Source organism: Macaca thibetana, chromosome 13 (assembly GCF_024542745.1).
Source record: "Macaca thibetana thibetana isolate TM-01 chromosome 13, ASM2454274v1, whole genome shotgun sequence".
Classification (NCBI taxonomy): domain Eukaryota; kingdom Metazoa; phylum Chordata; class Mammalia; order Primates; family Cercopithecidae; genus Macaca; species Macaca thibetana.
The window spans coordinates 2,268,572-2,293,098 of NC_065590.1; the positions used below are offsets into that span (position 1 = coordinate 2,268,572).

General features: G+C 44.7%; 1 protein-coding gene and 1 long non-coding RNA gene across 27 annotated transcripts in view; one reads left to right on the top strand and one right to left on the bottom strand.

Moving 5' to 3' along the window:
* Positions 1–24,527, top strand: part of INPP4A (inositol polyphosphate-4-phosphatase type I A) — a 165,684-nt gene that overhangs the window by 72,498 nt on the left and 68,659 nt on the right. For all 13 annotated transcript variants that reach the window (XM_050755045.1, XM_050755057.1, XM_050755050.1 and 10 more), the window contains exons 2-5: positions 7,034–7,095; positions 8,012–8,202; positions 8,751–8,795; positions 23,252–23,370. In XM_050755045.1, the coding sequence (XP_050611002.1) occupies positions 8,097–8,202; positions 8,751–8,795; positions 23,252–23,370 (270 nt within the window). In that variant the 5' untranslated portion in view covers positions 7,034–7,095; positions 8,012–8,096. The remainder of the gene's footprint in view (positions 1–7,033; positions 7,096–8,011; positions 8,203–8,750; positions 8,796–23,251; positions 23,371–24,527) is intronic.
* Positions 20,781–22,522, bottom strand: LOC126934355 (uncharacterized). Of its 14 annotated transcripts, none has more exons than XR_007718918.1 (6): positions 22,445–22,522; positions 22,293–22,368; positions 21,913–22,064; positions 21,761–21,836; positions 21,457–21,532; positions 20,781–20,834 (listed from the first exon to the last, which is right to left on the bottom strand). It is a non-coding gene; the product is annotated as an uncharacterized LOC126934355 (long non-coding RNA). The 14 variants fall into 14 exon arrangements; XR_007718919.1 differs by having other exon boundaries at positions 20,808–20,872; XR_007718910.1 differs by lacking the exon at positions 20,781–20,834 and adding an exon at positions 20,876–20,948.

The following is a 24,527-nucleotide window of genomic DNA, read 5'->3' on the forward strand; positions in this document are numbered from 1 at the left end:
CCAATAGCAACCTTTGGGCCTAATTTTTGGTGATTGTAAACTGCACCGCAAGCAAAGTACCGGTGAAAAGTTCTGGTTGGAGGAACTGGAGAAAGTAGGAAAGTTGGGTAAAATTCAGATAGACTTAGCTATAGAGAAAGGGCTTCCAGGCTCACAGATGGCCCCAGTACAAGCGCTGTGGGGGCCAGCCTCAGGGGAGGTTAGGAAAAGCCAAGGCGAGAACCTCACATGGCCGACAGCGCATGCCCCGAGCTCTGTGCAATGTTTTCTGTGTTTCTTCACATACGTGCTTGCTCCTCTGTGTCCCGGTGAGACCAGTGTTATTTCCGTTATACAGAAGCTGAGGCTGGGAGAAGCTCGGCGGCTCTTGCACCTATCGGGGAGGAGGGATCTGAAGTGGGATTAGCTGAGCAAGTGGTTGGATTCCTGAGGCCCCACTCTGGGCCTCACAGGTTGATCCAAGGGTTTAGTTTGCGGAAGGGCAGGTGTCGACACCTGTCTGAATCCATTTTCTGCTACTCTAACAACATACCACAGCCTGGGTAGTCTGTAAAGAAAAGCAACTTATTTCTTACAGTCTGGAGGCTGGGAAGTCCAGGAGCATGGTGCCAGCATCTGGTGAGGGTCTTCCCATGGTGGAAGAGCGGAAGGTAGAAGCCAGCACGAGAGATAGGGAGAGGAAACTGGGCTAAACTCCCGGTTTATGGGGAACCCACTCCGCTCACTCCTACAGAAACAGCATTAATCCCTTCATAAGGACAGAGTCCTCAAATGGCCTAATCACCTCTTAAAGGCCCCACCTCCCACTGCTGTTACGACGACAAGTTTTCAACACCGGAACTTTAGGAGAACACATTCAAACTGTATCAAGAGCCTTCTGTGGACCAGGGTGCTGGGGGCCTGGTGGGCTGGGAGCCAGAGCTCAGGAGAGGCATGAGGAAGGCCTCCCAGGTACCCTCCACTCTTGTCCTGGTTCCTGCAGCATCTGGCCTTTCCATCCTAGTTAATACCTGGGCCTTTGAGACAGCATTTGTGTGTGTGTGTGTGTGTGTTTTATGCTAGAGAAGCATACTTTACTTTGTTTAAAAGGTGAAGATCTTCCTAAGCAGTTGGCTTTTGTTTGAAAGAGAAAAAAAGGAAGACCTGCTTGCTTCCACTATTCCCTTGCACCGTAGGATGGGGAAGGACATGCAGCGCTGGAGGAGTCTCCATAGTGGGCAGATTAGAATCCAGGACCCCAACTGCTGTATCCTAGGCCTCACTCCTCCTGCATCACCTCCCAGAATCAGTCCTTTTGCTTTTATGACCCATGCTCACGCCACAACCCCTTCCCATTTGCCATCAGATGGCAGTTTTCTCCAGTGTTCACCATTCTCTTCTTCTTCCGGGGCAGCCCCCTCAAGTTGGCCATATTTAAGGAAGAATGAGTTTTCATGTGTTCTTCTCACTCTGTGTTCACACACTCCTCTTCTCATACCCATTTTATCATTTGCTTTGCATTAAAAGTAGATTCATAGCACTTAACGTTCTCATTTGTTATGTAGAGGCATTCATTCATTCATTCACTCACTCACTCATTCATTTCAAATATAAATCGGAGGAAGTTTCTGTTGCCATTGGCTATTGCTGTGGAATACTTGGAAGCAGGCCTTCCTGGTCCTTGCTGTGTGCAGCATGTACCTCGGCTGGTGACGGACCTGAGTGGATGCTTGGGAGCAGAATATGAGCTGTGGTGGCAGTGGGTGTGCCAAGCCCACACACAGGCTGGTGCTGCCTTGTCTTTGGAGTGGAGCCTCCAGGTTGCTGGTCACCTTGGGCTTGGCCATTCTGGAGTTACTGCTCCTGTTCTCTCTGTTGGTCTTGCCCTGTCCCTGCTGCCCACCCTTGTCACCGCAGTCATTCTGGCTCTGGCCCATTCAGTTTGTATCATCAGTGGCTGCACTTTAGTTACCCTGTGCCCATCCCCATGTTTGTGCCTATGTCATAGAAAATCCTCCTAGATGCCCATTCTCTTATTTGCTGGGCTTCAAGTTGGTGGCCCTGAAGTCCCCAAGGGTCTCAGGACCCCTGTTAGGTGTAAACAAGGTCTGAGTAGAGCTCTGGGTAGGCTCAGTTTCCACCTGGCTCTAGGGGACCTATGGAAACAGAGCTGGTCTGGGACACTGTGGTTGAGATTGGGTCACATTTTCTCTCTAGGTTGGATTAGCAGCTCTAGTAGAGCCACTTCAGTGAACCCATCATCTTGACATTAAAGCCATCTCACACCATAGAGTGTCCAGAGTGGTGAGGTCCAAGGCTGGCCTCGGGAACATTGGGAGTAGGGGAGGATCAGGGGATGTGTTCCGGGTGTCCTGAGCCCCACCAGGAGTTGGGGGGGGGGTGGCATTGTGAAATCTGTATTTGGTCTTCCTCCCTCTTTTCCTGAGGTATTCTTAGAATCTCTGGAGTGATAGGAGTGTCTTTGTATGCTAGTGAGATGACTGGTGGCTGGGGGCTCTTAGATTGCTCTAGGATTGGCTGGTTGCCAGGGTAACCAATCCCATGATTAGAGGGCTGGAATTTACAGTCTTCCACCCTCCCACCTCTGGGGAGGGGAGAGAGGCTGAAGGTTGAGCCTGTAGATCAATGGCCAGTGATTTAGTCAATTATGTCTATAATGAAGCTTTCATGAAAGACCCCAAAGGAGGCCAGGTGTTAGGGCTCACACCTGTAATCCCACCACTTTGGGAGGTCAGGGTGGGATTATTGCTTGAGGTCAGGAGTTTGAGACCAGCCTGGACAACATAGACCCCATCTGTAATTTTAAAAAATTAATTATTATCCAGATTTGGTGGCACACACGTGTAGTCCCAGCTGCTCAGGAGGCTGAGATGGGTGGATGGCTTGAGCCCAGGAGTTCGAGGCTACAGTAAGCCTTACATCATTGCACTCCAGCCTAGGAGACAGAGCAAGACCCTGTCTCTAAAAGCTGAAGGGGGAAAAAAAGTACAAAACCCCAAACCTCCAAAGGACTGAGTTCTGGGAGCTTTTGGATAGCTGAGCATGCAGAGGTTCCTGGGGAGTGGCACACAGGGCAGGCAGGGCAGCTCCACGCCCTTCCCACATGCCTTGCCCTATGCACCTCTTCCGGCTGGAGGTTCGTCCGCATCCTTTGCAGTATCCTTCCCGTCTGTCTGCAGGAAGGTGATATTTGTCTCTCTGAGGTTATTATTAATAGTAACTTTCAGTGCCAGTGAATGGTGTGACACCTCACTGGTCTATGATTTTAGCTGTCCTGGATTTGGGGTTTCTGAGAGTAAGTCTTTCCTCTTTCTGCCCCTGTAAAGTAGCCTCTTTTTTAGGGACTCCTGACTCATGGTCAGCTTCATGCCAGCCTTTCATTTTACTTTCTCTCGTGCTGCCTGTGTTTGGAGAGTAGAGGCACAGTGAAGCTTCTCAGCCCATTTGCTGCTGCGGTGACAGCAGTAGGCTGTGGTGGGTAGGACGGGGTGGGGTAGGACAGGGTCCGGTGGGTAGGGCAGGGAGAGGGGCCCCATTGCACCTGGGCTTTTTCTTTGGGTTGATAACGATAGTTCATCCTTCATCTCCATGCAACTTTGAAAAAAATCACTCTGTCTGAGCTCCGTGACCTCATCTGTGCAACTCCTTTTAAAAATTATTGTTAGAAGAACCCCAATGAATAAGCAAAAGTGGAGCTCTGACGTGTTAATCCTCACCCCTCAACTCCAGCTCAGGGGAGCCTGAGAGGTTCCTGGGGCGGAGGGGCCTGCAGTCCTCCCTCTAGGCCTCTGGCAAACCTTTCCCAGGGCTGCTGCTGAAGGCCTTGCCACTTCACTGGTCCTGTGTGAATCCTAACACCCCTCCCGTCCTGCCAGTGCCCTCTCCACCACCCCTTTCCCTGCCCCCCGTGGCTGGAACGGACATCATGGGAAGTGGAATAGAACCTCAGGGTTTGCTGTCCACTTGATGCCCCGCTGCCGCTTGTTGGAGGGGTCACGTGACTGCACAGCGTGAGGAATGGGAGCTGCTCACTTCTTGGGTTATTGCTTTTTTTTTTCTTGACACCAAGAAAAAATTCCAACCCCGTAGGCAGCTCCCACACAGTCTGTCTCCTCTTCTACTTAAGTGCAGTTTTTCCTCTTCATGAGCTCTGGTCTTCAAATGGAGCTGGGAGGCAAAACAAGGACCTTGGGAATGGAAGAATCCTTGGTGAATTACCTTATATTAATGAGACCAAGAAGAGAAATCACGTTCAGCTGAGCAAATTAGCTTTGCGTTCTGGGCCTTGATGACTTAAATTGCAGATTCTAATTAAATGTCCCCAAATAATTACGAAGTGCTTCTAAGGTCTTTTTGACCTAAAAGTTTCTGTGGCCTGTGAACTCTCTCAGGTGTAAAATTGGTTTGTAGATGTACCCCGTGAAGCATTTCTATCTCCAGAAACCTCACCGCGCCTAAGAGACAAACCACCCTCCTAAGGGCAGAGCAGGCAGGTAGAGTGGGCAGGGACCCTGCGGGGAAGGGTGGAAAGGGGTGGGCGTGGGTGAGCTTTGGAGCTTCCCCAGGGCTGGCAGGATGTTGGGGTACAGATGTGTCCCTCTGTTAGGTGGCCTGTCTCCACTGTCGCAACCGAAGGGGGTGACGGACACCTTCACTAGCAGGCTGAGCTGGGCGGCAAGGCAGGCAATGGAAGGCTGGAGACACTGGGAAGAGGTTCAGAAGAGAGGAGCCCTTTCTTCTAGCTGAAATCATGCCTGGGATGCTGCCCTGCCTCTGGCCAGCATGGGGTGCAATCTTCGGTGACACAAGAGGACGGCCGTTAGAGAAGGAGGAAGACAGTTCCCCATGATCACACCCCCAGCATGGCTGTCGTCTTGATGCAGCCTCCTGCTGGCTCTCCCCTCTGTACAGTATCTCTTTAAACGGCTGCAAACAGAGCAAAGGTGGGCTATTTCTTTAAAAACACATGATGCAGAACTGACGTAAGTGGTTTTTTTTTTTTTTTTTTTTTTTTTTTTTTTTTTTTTGCTATGCTGTCTTGTATACACTTTGTATTGGGGTATAAAAATCACCTGCGTAGAGCTCAGTGAATTTCACACAGTAAAGTCTGTGTGTAAGTCACACCCAGATCATTTCCAGAGCCCCAGAAGCCTTCTCACTCTCCCCAGTCAGTACCCACCCCTTCAGGAGAGCACTCTCCATACTCCAAACGCCACAGATTCGTTTGGCCTGTGCTTGAACTTCATATGAATGGATTTGCCTGGAACGGTCTTAACTTTTCCCCTTGACGTTGTTTCTGAGACTCATCCCATTGTTTCATCTGTTCTGTTGACGAACATTTAGGTTGTCTCTAGTATCTTACTCCTGTGAACGTTGCTGCTCCAAACCTTCTCTACAGGCTTTTGGTGAGCATAAGTGTGCGTTTCTGTTCGCAGCTGCCAGTCTGAGTTGTATGCCAGGTCACAGGGTAGGTGTATGTTCAACTTAAGTAGAGACGGCCAGTTTTCCAGCCTGGGTGACTACTTACACTCTACCAGTAGAGTGTCACTTCCAGTTACTTCACATCCTCATCAACACTTGGTATTGTTGGTCTGTGTCATTTTTGCTGTTCTAGTGCTTGTGCAGAGGTATCTCATGGTTTCAGTTTGCATTTCTCTCATGACGCATGGGGTTGAATAACTTTTTATGTGTCTATTGGCTATATTATGATCATTTTGATAGCCAGATAATAGTGTGTCTTATGGATGTTCCAGAACATTCTTTTCTTACCTGTAGCTGGACATTTGGATTGCTTTATTATTATAAGTAATGCTACAATAAGCATTTTTACCCAGTAGTCTTTTCCGTGTTCTAGACTATTGGCAAGAGTTTTGTTATCATTTACGCATTTTGATCATTAATGCCAGATGGCTTTCTGGATGTTTGAAGTACTCTAAGATGGACTAACAATGTAGGAGAGTCCTAGACAGCTTCCCCCAGGTCCTCCAGCAATGTGTATTCTCATTAAAGAACAAACAAAACTCTTTAGGAGGACTAATTTAGGTGAAGGAAAGCATATTTAGCATTGTGTTACTTAAATGAGTTTGGTCACTTTTTCAAAATGTTTACCACGTGTGTTCCTCATTTATGAATTCCTACCTTTTGCCACTTGCATTTTGGTGAGTGTTTTGTTAATGTGTACAAGCATTACTGTAAAAAGCAGATGTTAGTATGGTAAGCACTTTCCTGTTTTACCAGTCACATTGCATATTGCTTCACTTGTGTGCCTTTGACGTTCACCAGCAAATCTTCCCCTTGGCGATTTTTATTGTGGCTCCCCCACCAGGACACTGCCCTGCCTGCGGAGATGCCCAGGCTGAAGGTCCCTGGGCACCCCTAATGGGAGGGATAGGAGCACAGCCTGCAAGAGACACTGAGTCGGCCTTGGGCTAAGCACTCTGCTCTTGCTGTCATCTGATTCCCCGACCCTGGTGCTTTGAGAGGGATGGCTCATGAGCCAAGCCCTGAGGCCTGCCTAACAGCCCCTGTGGTGCTGAGGCTGGCTGGGGCCTGGGGGCCCAGCAGCAGCAGTATTGTGGGAGCCTAGTGGAGTTTGCAGAGCCCTCTCCTGTTCATGCACATTGGTTTTCATTGCAGCCCCATGAGATGGGTGCAGCCCATCCATCCCGAAGGGCAGGGCCTTAGAGAGTCCTGCTGCTTCTCCCAGGGCCTGTAGTTTGTGAGTGGGGAAACTGGTCTCAGATTCTCATCTCCTCATCTCCCTAAACCACACCCAGCTGCCCACTTGGCTCTTTAGGACAGGCCCAGACTCCCCCAACAGATCAGCCCTGCAGGGGAGAGGCAGATGTGCTTTCTCTTTCTCATTCATTTTGGGTTTGGGCAAAACTTGTATTTCTGAGCCAGAAGGTTGGATTGGGATGTGGAGCTCAAACAAACGTGGATTAGCTCTTGGCCTCTCCACGTTTCCAGGCATTGCAGTCTCAGGAACTTCATGTTTGAGCAGCTTGTTAAGTTTTCGCTTTCTTATTTTTAGATGATGGATTTGGACGTGCTTCTATGAAGAAATGCCACATGGTCCGAGAGCAAACATGTCCAGTAAGTTGTTTGGTGAATTAACCCAAGGACAGGCGCCCAGGTCCTTCAGGCACAGGGCGTGGACACTGTTTGAGAAGGCAGGGCTGTCTCTGGAAATAGGAAGACCCCTGAGACAGTGTTTAAACCAGGCTTATTGCTCAGTCTAATGATCTTAACTTCTAAAGGTTGGTTCTTTCTAGAGACAGCAGGAGTTGTAGCACATAGGGTTGGAAAAACCTGAAACTCCCTTCTTGCTGCTTAACCTAGTTCTGAGAGCAGAGTGTGAGCTCTGGAGCTCGGAGCCATGTGAAGCGTCTGACTCAGCCTGTGGCAGTGTTTTACCCAGAACCCTCCCTTTCCACAGCACAGCACCCCCCACTTCGCTTAGGCCTAGATTACGTGCTTTGCGGGAAGCAAAGCCTGAGACCCAGACACGTGAAGTTTATGCAGCTCCGGGAAGAAAGCCAGCAGGCTAGAGTTTTGAGCTTCGTCCCGCTAGTGTTTTGCCACCTCTATGTAGCCCGTGGGCAGCAGACTCTTCTGCAGCCCTTACCCTTGTCACAGAGGCTGTGTTGAATTGATTTAAATTTTTAAAGGTTCTACAAGACTTGCCAACAGAAGAGCATAATAAAGAGAACAAGAAAATCTCAAAAGCCATATTTTATGATTATATGAAAACCGTCATTCACTGTGGCATATCTCCATTGAAGAGGACAGGACATCCTCAAGCGATCCCATGGACACCCTGTGTTGGGGAGTGGGGAGGAAGAAGTGACCGGAAGGGGCGGGGAGCAGCGGACGGTCCACCCCGGTTCCTCACATGCTGGGGAACCCTGTCCCGGTACCTTGCCCCTGTTAGGTCACGTTCTTTCTAAATGAGAGCATGGTTTCTCTCGTCACCATCCCCCTGATTTCTTACCAGTGCTCCTTTTCTCAGGGCTACTGCCACTTTAGCGGACTAGGGCTCGGTGCCAAGGCTTCCCGGGTAATCAGGCGTGGTCTGATCCAGGATCAATGACATCATGACAGCAAGAGAGCACAGCCCTCGCCATGGCGCCAGGGCCCGTGCGGTGCAGCGGGCTTCCACCATCGACGTGGCGGCCGACATGCTGGGCCTCTCTCTGGCAGGTGAGCCTCACAGGGCCTGCACCGGGCTCCAGGTATGAGCTCACAGCGCGTGGGCTCCACACTGTGGCAGTGCTGGGAGGGACCCGATGAGTCCCCACGACTACCCTAGACTACAGGGTACCCTGGTTTGGCATCCTTTTGGATGAATGAGGAAATAGGGAAGGGGGGCATCAGCCCTCTTCCTGTGAACCGCTTCTGCTGGAGCCTGACTACATTGGTTTTCCAGTGTGGTGGGGGGCACCAGCAGGGTAGTGTGGGAATGTCCAAGTGTCTGGCTGGCTCACACCCAGGCAGAGGTAAAAGCCCTCCCTGTTGTGGATGTGTAGATCCGAGGAGAAGCAGGGGTTTGGCTGTGGGGTCAGGGGCTTCTTAGCAATCTCAAAAACAAAGTATTTTTAAAATAAAGAAATTGTCTTGCATGGCAGTTTTTGTTGTTGTTGTTGTTGTTGTTGTTGTTGGGGGAAAGTAGAGGGTTATTTGTGCATTTAATCTGAAAACAGGGAAAAGTTTATTAAGGGTGATTTTTCTGTCATTTCTTTTCTATTCAGGAAATATACAGGACCCAGATGAGCCCATTTTAGAATTTAGCTTAGGTAGGTATCTTTCATTGTTTTTTGTCTCAAAAAATATTTTACTTAAAAATGAACACAAAAACACGACCACCAGCGCATGGGCTCATCTCAGAGAGCTTGCTGCTGCCGCCGCCACTGCCGCAGTGTTTCTGAGAAGGCGGGGCCCTCACAGCTGTCAACTTCTGTGGACGGGAAGGCACCTCGGAGGCTCTGTGCCCACAGGTTCCTGGCTCCTCAGCGTGGGGCCCGCTCCCTTGGGGGTGTGCTCTGCACAGGGGGCTGGGGACAGGGAGGTGAGCCCACCTAGAGCTGTCAACAGGGCCCTCCCCACCCCCACCCCAATGGGAGAAAGGGAAGGAGGGGCTGGCCAAACCGGACGTAGAGTTCAGCTTTGTTGCCCCCGGCTGCAAGGCCTTGTGTTGGCTGAGTTTCACTCTCCAGCCCTCAGTTCCCTGTTGTATAAAAGGCAGCACTGGCACCTGCGTGCTGTCTTTCTCAGGATCAAATAAGAATATACTGAAAAGTGGATCAGAATGTGCTGAGTCTGGGGTCAGTGATGCGTGGCATCCCTGTGCTTACCCAGAGGCCTGAGACGCCTCTCCATCAGAGCCCAGTGCTACCCAGCACTCCGCTCCCCTTTTCCCATTCCTTAGTCAACATGAGTTGGTGGCCTGGCACCAATGTCCAAGAGGTGATGTGACATAAAAGAGGCACCTCCTGGGGAGTCAGATGACCTGGATTCCAGCCTTGACCATGCCAGGCTAACCACGTGGCCTTGAGCCTGCCACTCGACCTTGCTGGAACAGTTTCCTCCTGTGCTACATGAGGATTCTACTGCTTGTTTGAGAGACAAAGAAGATCAAGGTGGTTAAGCACCCCCCAGCCCCAAAAGACTTGGACAAATTGCAAAACCCTTAAAAGTGTAAGTACACTACTGGCCGGGTACAGGAGCTCACATCTGTAATCCTAGCACTTTGAGAGGCTAAGCCAGGAGGACTGCTTGAGGCCAGGAGTTTGAGAGCAGCCTGGGCAACATAGCAAGACCCTGTTTCTAAAAAAAAAGAAAAAAAAAAAAACGTACCTGGCTGTGGTGGCACACACCTGTATTCCCAGCTACTGAGGAGGCTGAGGTCGAGGGCGCCCTTGTTCCTAGGAGTTTGAGACTGCAGCGAGTTATGATTGGGCCACAGAGGGATGCCCTGTCTCTAAAAAATAATAATGAAAAAGAAACAAAAAATAGAATTTGGAAGAAACTGAGACATTGCAGAAAGTTCCAAAGAAATTATAATTTATGTTGGCCAGGTGTGGTGGCTCACTCCTGTAATCCCAGCAGTTTGGGAGGCCGAGGTGGGCGGATCACCTGAGGTCAGGAGTTCAAGACCAGCCTGGCCAACATGGTGAAACCCTGTGTCTACAAAAATACAAAAATTAGGCAGGCATGATGGCGGGTGCCTGTAATCCCAGCTACTCAGGAGGCTTAGGCACGGGAATAGCTTGAAGCCAGGAGGTGGAGGTTGCAGTGAGCCGAGATTGCACCATTGCACTCCAGCCTGGGCAACAGAGCAAAACTGTCTCGAAAAAAAAAAAAAAAAAAAATTAGAATTTATATACTCAAGAAAACATAGTATATCTATAAAACAAAACCAGGACACTATAAAGGTAAAAAGAACAATTGAAGAACAAGAACAATCTTAGATATTTAAAATATGATAGACAAAATTTAAAAAATTCTGTAAAGTTTGGAAGTTGGTCAAGGAATTCTTCCAGAAAGTAAGATTTTAAAAACAAAATAGAAAATGGGTAAGAAATAGAAATGGAAATTTTGAGAGTAAATCCAGAAGGCCCAATATTTAGAAGAAAAAACAGAAGAGAATGTAAGGGAGGAAATGCAAAGAAAGAGGAAATCTCCGAGAACTGAAGAATGTGTCTGTAGGTTAAAAATGTCTACCAAGGCCCAGCACAACGATGAGAGAGACCCATAGCAAGATATGCTGTGGTGAAATTTCAGATCATAGAGAATAAAATGAAGATCCTAAAAAGTTCCAGGAAGAAAATAAAACAGATCATACCCAAGGATCAGGAATAAAACTGGCATGGAATGTCTCAGGGACACTGGAAACTGGAAGACAGTGAGACAACACCTTTAATTATATTTTCAACCCAGAATTCTCTGCCCAACCAGACTATCAGTCAAATGTGAGGGTAGGAAGGAACTTGTTTCAGCTGCACAGAGTTGTACAGCAAAAATTTACTTCCCCTGCATTGTTTTCTCCGGAAGCTAGTGGAGGATGTGTTCCCATCCTAAAGAGGGACCACACTAAGCAAAGAAGTCATGGGATCCAGAAACAGGGTCATCACAAGAGGGAAGTGGAAGGAATCCCACATGGTTTTTAATGAGTAATATGTGCTTAACTTTCATCATGACAATGTGGATTTAACAAAATTGCGCTAAAATGATTGCATATGGAGAGAGGATGACAGTTGGTATAATTGAGTTAAAAATCCTCATCCGGCCGGGCGCGGTGGCTCAAGCCTGTAATCCCAGCACTTTGGGAGGCCGAGACGGGCGGATCACGAGGTCAGGAGATCGAGAGACGATCCCGGCTAACACGGTGAAACCCCGTCTCTACTAAAAAATACAAAAAAATAGCCGGGCGAGGTGGCGGGCGCCTGTAGTCCCAGCTACTCGGGAGGCTGAGGCAGGAGAATGGCGTGAACCCGGGAGGCGGAGCTTGCAGTGAGCTGAGATCCGGCCACTGCACTCCAGCCTGGGTGACAGAGCAAGACTCCGTCTCAAAAAAAAAAAAAAAAAAAAAAAAAAAAAAAAAATCCTCATCCCCTCTAAAAGAAATCAGGACATTTCTGAATCTGGTGAACGGAAAACAGTAATATAGTCATGTTAATTGGGCACATGGAGGAAGAAACTGCTTTAAAAAGTAAGGATGAGTTTTGTTTTTTTTTTTTTTTTTTTTTTTTTTTTTTTTTTTTTGAGACGGAGTCTCGCTCTGCCGCCCAGGCTGGAGTGCAGGATGAGTTTTATGTAAAGTGAATTTTACCCCAGTTTTTTAAAAAGGGAGGAGCCAGGTGCGGTGGCTCATGCCTGTAATCCCAGCACTGTGGGAAGCCGAGGCGGGTGGATCACAAGGTCAGGAGATTGAGACCATCCTGGCTAACACGGTGAAACCCCATCTCTACTAAAAATACAAAAAAATTAGCCGGGCGTGGTGGCGGCACCTGTAGTCCCAGCTACTCGGGAGGCTGAGGCAGGAGAATGGCGTGAACCTGGGAGGTGGAGCTTGCAGTGAGCCGAGATGGCGCCACTGCACTCCAGCCTGGGCGACAGAGCAAGACTCCATCTCAAAAAAAAAAAAAAAAAAAAAGGAGCAGGAGCTGAATTATTGAATGGACAAATGTGTTGACTTTTAAAATAAAAATTTTAAATTAAAAAATGTATGTTCATTGTAAAACTTTCAATACAGAAAATGTTGAAGAAAAAGCAAACTTTATTGCAGCGAGGTAGTCAGTTATCACTTTGGTATATATCCTTCCAAGTATATATGTTTGACCCTCACAGAGTACTGTATGGAGATTTTTCATGATTTTTGGTTGTGGAAGTGATGGAATTATTTCCAAACATGTCGTCATAGTGCTCTTGACATTCTTTTTTCATGTAGCAAAACATCTTTTTAAATATATATGGGGTCTGCTTCATCATTTTAAATGCCTTCATAGAGTCTCTAATAGCGCTGTGCCATACTTACTTTAGCCAGCTGTTCGACTTTCAGGTTCTTCCCAATTTGCCATTATAAACACCATCACAGTGAACGTATTTATGTATAGATCTTTCATACATTTTGCTGATTATTTCCTTAGGATATACTCTTGAATATAGCATTGTCGAATCAAATGTATGCAGTTTACCTCAACAGCATTTATTTAGCGTTTAGTCAGCTGGGATTACAGATGATCAGGTTGGAGAGACAAGGCTTACACATCAGAGGTGTGTGGTTTCTATGGAAATATGCCAAATGAGTGACGTAAGTGAGCCTGCAGGCTGCTCAGAGAAAACTTATAATGGAAGCTATGGAACTTGAGCCAGGAATCAAACCCTGGTTGAAATTTAGATAGGCTGGGTTGTGGGAGGAGGCCAGGAGAGAATGTCCCTTGTAGGAAGGCATGTTCTGAAGGTGGCCATGGGACCATCAGCCCTTAAAGTAATCTCAGTCTTCTCAGCCTTTGGTCACCTGCTGTACCTTAGTCCATCTGCCATCGTTACTGCCTGAAAGACCTGAATATTCCTACCTTGCATAGGTGTCAAGAAAACTCACACCTGATAAAAGGGCAAGTAGAGAGAAGCCACAGGTCACTTAAGGGTACTTTGTAACTTAAAGGAGAGACAAGTAGATCAGTCAAATTAGGGGATTCCTGTTGAGGCAGATGTAATGGAAGAAACAGAGAACTTAAAATAGTAATAAAACCTTGAAGCCTCTAGAAGAAAAATAGGAGAACTTTCAAACTCAGGGTAGGCATAGATTTGGACAGAGCACAAAAAGCACTTTGTTTTAGTTTGCTACTGCTGCCATAACAAATTACCACAAATTTAGCATGTTAAAGCAATACAAATATGTGATCTTACAGTTCCCTTAGATTAGAAATCCAGTGTACTCACTGGGTCTTTGCGTAGAGTCTCACAACACCAAAATCAGCGTTAGCAGGGCTGGATTTATTTAGAAGGCCTCTAGGGCCTGTTCCTATCAATTTCCTTGCTCATTCACGTCGTTGACAGAATTCAGTTGCTAGTGGCTTTAAATTTTAGGACCCCAGTTTTTTGCTAGCTCTCAGTTAAGGCCCGCTCCCAGCTCATAGAGACCACTCACATTCCTCTTGTGGGCTTATAGCCCTCTGCCTCCATCTTCAAAGCTGGCAGTGGCAGGTCTAGTGGCCTTCCATGCTTTGAATCTCTCCTGCCTCTTCTTCCATTGTTATATCTTTATGATTCACCCTGAGGCCTTCGTCTTCTACTTTCAAGGGCCTCTGTGATAGATTGAGCCCATCCGCATGATCCATCTGAAGATCCCATAATCACATCTGTAAAGTCTCTTTTGCCATGTAATGTCATCGGTTCGTAGTTTCTGAGGATTAGGACATAGATACTTGTTGTCAGGGAGGGGCTTCTCTGCCTACCACTCCCTAAAATTTAAAAGGGGATACATTGAATTTCATCAAAATAAGAAATTGCTGTCCATAAGAGACATCACTAAGAAAATGAATAGATGAACCACAGACTGGAAAAAAACATTCACAACACATATACTTCACAAAGGACAAATAAATAGTAAAAAAGTAAACAACCCAATTTTTAAAATGAGCAAAAGACTTGAGCAGACACTAGACAAAATAAGTTATACAAATGAACAGTAAACAATAAAATGATGCTTAACATCGTTAGTCGTCATGTAACCGTAAATTAAAACACATCCATTAGAATGGGTAAAATTAACAACAACAACAAAAACACTAACTGTACCCAACTGGAACTTTTGTATATTGCTGGTGGGAGTGGAAAATGATACAAACACATTGGGAAACTGTTAGTTTCTCGTAACGTTAAATAGATTTCAGTCGTTTGTAATTATGCAGAAGAAATGAAAAAGTGTTCACAAAAAGACATGAACAACAACATTTATGTCATCTTTATTTAATAGTTCAAAGCCAAAAACAGCCCAAATGTCTATTAACAGTAGAAGGAATAAATTGTACAGTGGAATAGGACTCTTTTTTTAAAAAAAGAATGAATTGTCAATACATGTAATAACATAGATGAGTCTCGAAAACATTCCGTGTGTATGAAATTCAAGAACAGACAAAAGAATAGTGATGGAAATCAGAAAATGATTGCAAAACTAGGAGATTTGTACAAGAGGGAACTTTCTAGTCTGACGAAAAAGTTGTACTATCTTGTTTTGATGGTGCTTACATGGGTGTTTATGGTTGTCAAAACTCATTGATCAGAAAAACCTAAGCTCTTTGTATTTTATTGTATCCAATAAATAATGAAGGTTCATGAAGATATATGAGAAGATATTACAGAGAATGAAAATTAATTTTTGGAAATAAAAATCAGTTTACTAATTTTAAACCACTAGTTGACATTTAAAAAATAAAATAAGAATGATGAGGGCAGATATGGCAGAGTGAAGACTTCCAAAAATCTTCTCTTCTATAAAGGCAATGAGTGTACAAAAATGGTCAAAATTGTTTCAGAACTCTGAAAATTAACAGAGGCCTACAGTACTCTGGGGAGCATTTATTTAAGAAAAATGGTGTATTAGTCTGTTCTTGCAGTGCTATAAAGAAATACCTGAGGCTGAGTAATTTATAAAGAAAAGAGGTTTCTTTTCTCTTATGAGGCTTATGGTTCTGCAGGCTGTTCAAGCATGGCACCAGTGGCTTCTCAGCTTCTGGTGAGCCCTCCGGGATCTTTTATTTACAGCAGAAGGAAAAGCAAGAGCGAACATCTTACATGGTGAGAGAGGGAGGAGGTGCTGCACACTTTTAAACAACCAGGTCTCACGTAAACTCAGAGGTAAAACTCACTCATCACCAAGGGGATGGCGCTAAGCCATTCATGAGGGATTTGTCCCCCATGATCCAAACACCTTCCACCAGGCCCCACCTCCAATATTGGGGATTACATTTCAACATGAGATTTGGAGGGGACAGAACATCCAAATAATATCAAATGGCTTCTTAGTTAGAACAGAGAGCTTTATGATGTTTTAACTTGCCCCGTTATCGTCCTCTCCCTAGCTCCAGGTAGCCTTGAAAGCCAGCATCTCGCCTAAAGGTCACTGAAGGGGACAGAATGGGGTTGGAGATCCTACAAAAAGCCCCTTTCTTAGAGAGTTGTCATTATTTGTCCTGTCTGGCAGTTCCCTGGAAAACCCCACATCCTGTACCTGCCTTTATTTGGCTTAACTCAGAATCAGTGGGAACAGTTTTTTCCCTGAGAATGTTTGTCAAAAACAATCACTGTCCATTTTTTGACATTACAGCTGCCTGAGGTAGTGATAACAGTTGGAGCAAACAAAAAGCTAAGCAAAAAAACCTTAAAAGGGGAAGCTGGGGAATGAGATATTCACAGGGAGATTTGAAAAGCTCTTTCATATTCCTGGGAACCTCAAAGGCCCGTGAAGGGCTGTGCACGTGTCCAGAGCTGTGTGCATACTCAGGAGACTTGAGAAGGCCCTAAGCATGTACCTGAGATTGACCCTGAGGTTCTATGCAAGCAGCACATGAAGTCTAAGACAGAGTTATAAACTGACTGCCTGAACAATGAAAATGCACCCCAGTATACACACAGGGACTGTTAGCTAAAGCTACAGCAAAGGTCTGTGATTCTGGTATTTACAGAAACATCTGTCCAACCATTATCTGACTACTAACCTAATGAAGCAGTCACTTCAATGGCCACACATGACAAAGAGTATTACTTTACAGAATTCAATCAGAAAAGGTACTGAAGAAACAGCCACACAAAAGAACAGCAACAACAAAGCCTGGGGAAGGGGGAGAATCTAATTCCAGAGATCCCACATTGTATTATTTAAAATGTGTAGTTGCCAACAAGAAGTTATGAGACATTGCAGATAACAAAGTATGGCTCATACACAGAGGGAAAAAAACCCATGCAGTCGGTAGAAACCATCCGTAGGAAGCACAAATATTGAACTTAGTAGACAAAGATTTGTAAATCAGCTATTTTAAGTATGTTGAGATAACTGAAGGAGACTATGTCCAAAGAACTGAGGAAAGTGTGAGAACAATGTCTCACCAAATAGAGACTTGAAGAGATAGAAACTATAAAGATATCTAAATAGAAATTCTGGAGTTCAAAATTATAATAACTGAAATGAAAAATTCATTAAGAGAAGCTCAACTGTAGACTTGAGAAGGCAGAAGAAAGAATCAGCAAACCCGAAGACAGGTCAGTTGAGATTATCCAGTCTGAGGAACAGAAAGGAAAAAAGAATGAAGAAAAATGAACAGAGCCTCAGATACCTGTGGGACACAATCAAGTGCACCAATATATGTATAATAGGAGTACTAGAAGAAGAGTAAATCGAGAAGGGGGAAGATAAAAATGTTTCAATAAATAATGACCAAAACTTCCCATATTTGATAGAAAACATGAATCTACACATCCAGGAAGCCCAATGAACTCCACGTAGGATAAACTCAAAAGAGATCCACACTTGATACATCATACTCAAACCACTGAAAGCCAAAGACAGAATCTTTAAAGCGGCAAGAAAGAAGTGATCTATCGTGTATAAGGGATCATCAATAAGAGTAACAGCTGATTTCTCATCAGAAACCATGGAGGTCAGGAAGGTGGTGGGATGATGTATGCAAACTGCTGAAAGAAAAAGACAACCAAGAATTTTCTATTCATCAAAAATGTCCTTCATAAATGAATAAGCCATATGTGGTATGTTTATACAACTGAATGTTACTCATCAATGAAAAGGAACGAAGTATGGATATTTGCTAGAGTATGGATAAACCTTTATAATATTCTAATTGAAGAAGCCAGATACAAAAGCCACCTATTGTGTGATTCCACTTATATGAAATGTCTGGAATAGACAAATCTATATAGATAGAAAGTAGATTAGTGGTTTCATGGGGAACCAGTGAATGGGGTAATGCGTTTGGTTTGTTGTTGTTTTTGGGTTGATGAGAATGTTAAGATGTTAAGGAATTTGTGGTGATGGTTGCACAACTCTGAATGCCTTTAAAAACCACAGAATTGGGCCGGGTGTGTAGCTCATGCCTGTAATCCCAGCACTTTGGGAGGCCAAGGCAGGCGGATCACAAGGTCAGGAGATCGAGACCATCCTGGCTAATATGGTGAAACCCCATCTCTACTAAAATTATAAAAAATTAGCCGGGCGTGGCGGCGGCACCTGTAGTCCCAGCTACTCGGGAGGCTGAGGCAGGAGAATGGCGTGAACCCGGGAGGCGGAGCTTGCAGTGAGCTGAGATCGCGCCACCACACTCCAGCCTGGGCAACAGAGTGAGACTCCATCTCAAAACAAAACGAAACAAAACAGAGAATTGTGTACTTTAAGAGGGTGAACTTTATGATATGTAAATCATATCTTAAAAGAAGCGTAGTAAAAATCAAAGCAACACTGCTGAAAGCTGTTACAAATCTGTGAAGGTAAATGAAGGAACCCTCTCACAGTTCAAGGAGAAAATATCAAGACAGAGATTGTTGGTGAAGAGATATGACAGGTTTGGGAGTTCTGGTATTTGATCAATAGGAGACCTAGAAGCAGAGAGCCGGAGAGAGGAGTAGCAGCGAGCCAGAAGCAACAGAAGAATTCTTTCCAGAGGGAAGAATGGACTTAAGACTCAAGAATATTCCAACTGCCAGGCATCTCCTTGTGAGACTAACACATTCTAAGGAGAAAGAAAATCTTTTTCTAGATAAATAACAAACAAAAATCAAATCTACCATTAAGGACAACTAGAAAAAATGAAAAAAAAAATCTGAACTATCTGGTCCATGCGACCAGAGAACTGATAGGACCGTAAAGAATCTGAGAGCAGAGGCCCACTTATTCCTTTGAGGGCTTACAGTGGTTCCCAAGAGGAAGGCCAAGAGGTCCAGAGGCTGTGCAGTGCTTTAGACAGTGTCTCAGTGCAGAAGTGACAGGGATTGCTTTCTAGGGTCTGTTAGGGGAAGGATACTTGACGAAACCCCTCTCACTTTGATCTAGAATCCAGAAGGCTAAATCTAAACCTCTAGAGTAAGGGGAATCAGAAGCAGGTGTTCATAGGGACTACAGGTTCATTAAGTTACTGCAAGTAAATGAAAACGTTTCAGAGTGCTAGTCCTCCCTAGAACCAAGATTTGCAGAAGTAGTTACAAATCTTGTCTGGAGAAAGACAGCACCATCCTAGGCCTCAAATCACTTCTGCAAGCAATTCTTGTAGTATTCAGCATAAAATCATGATTTCTCGGAAACAGGAAATAAGAAATATGAACAGAAACAATAAGCATAGAAATAGACCCAAAGGGGCCGTGTATATTAGAGTTAAGAGACAAACACTAAAATAACCGTTATTGACTATATGTCTTAGTTAATAGGGGCTGCTATAACAGAATATTGTAGACTGGGTGGCTTAAAAAATAGAAGTTTATTGCTCACAGTTCTGGAACCTGAGAAGTGCAAGATTGAGATGCTAGGATATCTGTTGTCTGATGAGGGCCAGCTTCCTGGTTTGCAGATGGACGTAGTCTTGCTGTGTTCTCACATGGCAGAGAGCAGAGCAGAGGGAGCAAGCTCTTGTGTCTCTTCTTTTAAAGGCACTAATCCCATTCATGAAGAGTCTACCCTCGTGACCTAATCACCTCTGAAAGGCCCCACCCCTAATACCATCACATTGGGATATAAGATTTCAACACATAAGTTTTGATGTTTGTGTCAGAGGACAGACCTACTTCAAGAAACTTTAGGGGGACACAAACTTTCAGTCATAACACTATGGTAAAGAAGAAAAAAGACGACATTGAACATTTTCAGAGAACTAGAAGCCATGAAAAGAACCACATACATATTTTAGAATTCAAAGAAAAATTTCAAGAAGAAAATTTACAAAATGAAGCCAGAGCCATAAAAATAATGGAAAAAAAGCTCAGAGGAGAGTAAAAACAGCATAGTGAGAGGTCTAACATTACATTTATTCTGTATCTTTAAGAAGGAACACAGAAAAGGGTCCGAAGCAATATTTATAGGTGAGCATTTCTCCCAAATGAATACAACAGTTTCACCAAATAAATACAAACAAACGTACCTCGGCACATCATAATGAAACTACTGAAAGCCGCAGTCAGTGGGAAAATTATAAAAACTGTCACAAAACACAATCTTAAAGTAGCAACAACTAGACTGACAGCTGACTTCATAACAGAAAACATAGAGGCCTAGAGACAATATATTTAAAGGGCTTAGAGAAAATAACTGCTTAGAGAACATTTCCTTCAAGAAGTAAGGTGGAATAAAGACATTTTTTAAACCTTGAAAGCTGAAAGCATGCCAACACCACACTTACAGAATAAACAATGCTAAGAGATGTTCCTCAGTAGAAGGCCGATGATTCCAGATGGGCGTTCACCAATAGAGAAAGCACTGAAAATTCCAAGACATGAGATTAGGGGTCAACATCTGGGTTATAGCTGCACAAATAGCAACTATAGAAAAACATGCACACACACACAAATGTGTGTGCTAACAAAAGAGAGAGCTGGTATGGCAATCTTAATGTCAGAAAAAGTATAATTAGAACCCGAAGAGTAGATCGAGCTGTGAACAGTGGTTAGTTAGGTCACCACAGGTCCTTTCAAAGGACGGAGATAGCCAGTAACTTACAAATGAACAAGGATATCTTCCCAACTAAACTCTCCTCAAAGCATGTCAAGCTATTGCTCTCCCCCACCCTTCCAGAGTCATATCTCTTCCTTCCCTCTTTGTATTTTTCTGTCTTTTAATCTCTCCTTTTTTCTCCCTGTTCTTTCTTTCATTTTTATTAATGTCTTCCTTCATCCCATCACTCCTCCTCTCCCTGAATTTTGTGTGCATTTGTCTCACCTGTTGTGGACACAGTAATATATTTTTAAATAGGAGTTCATATGTTTTTTCTATTTTATTTTAAAATTGCAATAAAATGTACACAAAATGTATTATTTTAACCATTTTTAAGTATACAGTTCGGTGGCGTTAAGTATAGTCATGTATCACTTAATGGTGAGGATACATTCTGTCAAATGTGTCATTAGGCGATGTTGTCCTTTTGTGAACATGACAGAGTGTACTAACAGGATCCCAGATGGTGCAGCTTCCTAGGCTCCTAAGTATAGCCTGTCACTCCTAGCCTATTAGACTATGTCCATGGTATAGCCTGTTACTCCTAGTCTGTTACTGTGTCCATGGTAGAGCCTGTTACTCCTGGCCTGTTACTATATCCATGGTATAGCCTGTTACTCCTAGCCTGTTACTATGTCCATGGTATAGCCTGTTACTCCTAGCCTATTACTATATCCATGGTATAGCCTGTTACTCCTAGCCTGTTACTATATCCATGGTATAGCCTGTTACTCCTGGCCTGTTACTATGTCCATGGTATAGCCTGTTACTCCTGGCCTGTCACTCCTAGCCTGTTACTATATCCATGGTATAGCCTGTTACTCCGGGCCTGTTACTGTGTCCATGGTATAGCCTGTTACTCCTAGCCTGTTACTATATCCATGGTATAGCCTGTTATTCCTGGCCTGTTACTATATCCATGGTATAGCCTGTTACTCCTGGCCTGTTACTATATCCATGGTATAGCCTGTTACTCCTAGCCTGTTACTATGTCCATGGTATAGCCTGTTACTCCTAGCCTGTTACTATGTCCATGGTATAGCCTGTTACTCCTAGCCTGTTACTATGTCCATGGTATAGCCTGTTACTCCTAGCCTGTTACTATGTCCATGGTATAGCCTGTTACTCCTAGCCTGTTACTATATCCATGGTATAGCCTGTTACTCCTAGCCTGTTACTATATCCATGGTATAGCCTGTTACTCCTAACCTGTTACTATGTCCATGGTATAGCCTGTTACTCCCAACCTGTTACTATGTCCATGGTATAGCCTGTTACTCCTAGCCTGTTACTATGTCCATGGTATAGCCTGTTACTCCTAGCCTGTTACTATGTCCATGGAATAGCCTGTTACTCCTAGCCTGTTACTATATCCATGGTATAGCCTGTTACCCCTGGCCTGTTACTATGTCCATGGTATAGCCTGTTACTCCTAGCCTGTTACTATGTCCATGGTATAGCCTGTTACTCCTAGCCTGTTGCTATATCCATGGTATAGCCTGTTACTCCTAGCCTATTACTGTGTTTGTGGTATAGCCTGTTACTCCTAACCTGTTACTATATCTGTGGTATAGCCTGTTACTCCTAGCCTATTACTGTGTTCGTGGTATAGCCTGTTACTCCTAGCCTGCTAGTATATCCATGGTATAGCCTATTACTCCTAGCCTGTTACTATATCCATGGTATAGCCTGTTACTCCTAACCTGTTACTATATCCATGGTATAGCCTGTTACTCCTAGCCTGTTACTATGTCCATGGTATAGCCTGTTACTCCTAGCCTGTTACTATATCCATGGTATAGCCTGTTACTCCTAGCCTGTTGCTATATCCATGGTATAGCCTGTTACTCGTAGCCTGTTACTATGTCCATGGTATAGCCTGTTACTCGTAGCCTGTTACTATGTCCATGGTATAGCCTGTTACTCGTAGCCTGTTACTATGTCCATGGTATAGCCTGTTACTCCTAGCCTGTTACTATATCCATGGTATAGCCTGTTACTCCTAGCCTGTTACTATATCCATGGTATAGCCTGTTACTCCTAGCCTGTTACTATGTCCATGGTATAGCCTGTTACTCCTAACCTGTTACTATATCCATGGTATAGCCTGTTACTCCTAACCTGTTACTATATCCGTGGTATAGCCTGTTACTCCTAGCCTGTTAGTATGTCCATGGTATAGCCTGTTACTCCTAGCCTGTTACTATATCCATGGTATAGCCTGTTACTCCTAACCTGTTACTATGTCCATGGTATAGCCTGTTACTCCTAGCCTGTTACTATGTCCATGGTATAGCCTGTTACTCCTAGGCTTCCAACCTGGACAGCATGTTACTGTACTAAATATTACAGGCAGTTGTGTATCTAAACATAGAAAAGGGAATGTGTTTGTACTGGGGTGTTAGGATGGCTGTGACATCACTAGACAATAGGAATTTTTCAGCTCCATTGTAATCTGTGAGACCACTGTCATGTATGTGGTTTATCATTGATTGTAAATGAACAGTGGCTCACTTAAAAAAAAAAAAAAGAAGAGCTTTGTTTACTTTGCCATAGAATTCTAATTTTCTTCCAGCATCCATCCATCCACCTGCCAAGACACGTGGGGCACCATATGCTCAGAGTCAGCCACAGCAGTCACAGGATGCAAGCACGGGTAGCTCTGTCTTAGATTTCATAGACTCCGTGGTTCCTTTGCTCGATTGCTTAGAGTTGGAATAGTTACCGAGGTCAGACTTGAAGGGTTGGACCTGTATGAGGTTTCTGGCTTTGTGTTCCACTCCATGGACATGGGAAGCCCCCGTCAGCGCAGCCTTTCACTGAAGTTATGGCATTGCTGTCTTGGAGGGTGCTGGGGAGGGGGCGTATAAAGAGATTGTTTCAAATTTTAAAAATCACCTCCCTGTGACAACTGACGATGTGATCGTCTCACCTCTTTGAATGTCGTTTACTCTTTGTGCTTTCTTTGAGTGTATTTGGAACAGAGAACTGATGAGAGTCTGGTTTTAAAGGATTCATTTCTTTCCCATCTTGATTCTGTAGCTTGCAGTGAGCTGCATACTCCATCGCTAGATCGAAAGCCAAATAGTTTTGTTGCGGTGAGTGTCACCACCCCTCCTCAGGCATTCTGGACGAAGCATGCACAGACGGAGATCATTGAGGTGGGTGCTGGTGGTCCCTCCCTGAGGTGCTGTGGGACATTCTCTAGTGGTGTGTCTTGTCCTGATGTTCAGTTACTCGTGCATCTGTAGCTGAAGCCGTATTTACGTGAGTTGTTGCTATTTTCCCGTGGGTTTTCAGTACATTGATATTGTTCATCACATTTACTCATCTGGGTAGCATTTATGTTGCCATATCCTTTACAGTTATTGATTAACTATTGGCAGCTTGTTTTTGAACAATGATCCTGTAAGCTTTATTGCCTTGTAAGAGGTAAGACCTAATTCCTTCTTGTCACCTCCAGTTGGCTGTTACTTTGGAAGAGTTGTGCTCGTTAATCAAAGCTTAGAAGAGTATTAACTATTAACCACTCTCTTGTCCAGACATACCCCTATTTTTGTTGGTTTTTGTTTTTACAGCCTTTTGAATTTTGTGTCACATGTTTACGTTTTCCACTAAGTTACATGATAAACATTTATGGAGGGAATTTTGCAAAATCCTTTTAGATCATTGAGCACATTACGTAACACTAAGTGTAGGAGTTGGTGGCATGAGATTCTGCAGTTGTAAAGTGAAGAATTATCAAACTTAAACTGCATTTCTTCTTCTTCACCAGTTGTGCATTTTGGAAGCTAGCCCACCCTTTCAGTCTCTTAGGAACTTATTTCCAAGTTCACGTCAACAATTCTGCTTTCTAAGCATTTGTCGAGTGCTACCTACACATCTAAGCATAGTGCCAGGCACTGTGGATGATACAGAGCCCACCAGGGCACAGTCCCTGCCCCGAGGAACTGACCAGCTGGTGGATGGGGAGGCAGAAATGAATATGGCTGCCCCTGTGCACAACGAGTATGGGAAGTATTGGAGTAGGAAGGTGAGGAGAGCACCAGGAGGCTGGGATCCTATCTGACTCTCAGAACAGGCTTCCTAGGGTGGGGCTTCATGAAATTCTGCTTCAGTACGTCTGCATTTCTTGCAAGCATTTCTTGCAAGCTCCCAAGTGCATTTCTCCCAAGTGCATTTCTCGAAAGCTCCCAAGTGATGCCCAGGTAGCCAGTCGGGGGACTCCATGTGAAGAGCCCGCCAAAGTTCTGTTGTGGTTATGCAGATGTGTGACCACAGGGAAGGATCATGCGGGTTTGGGGTCTAACTGTATCCT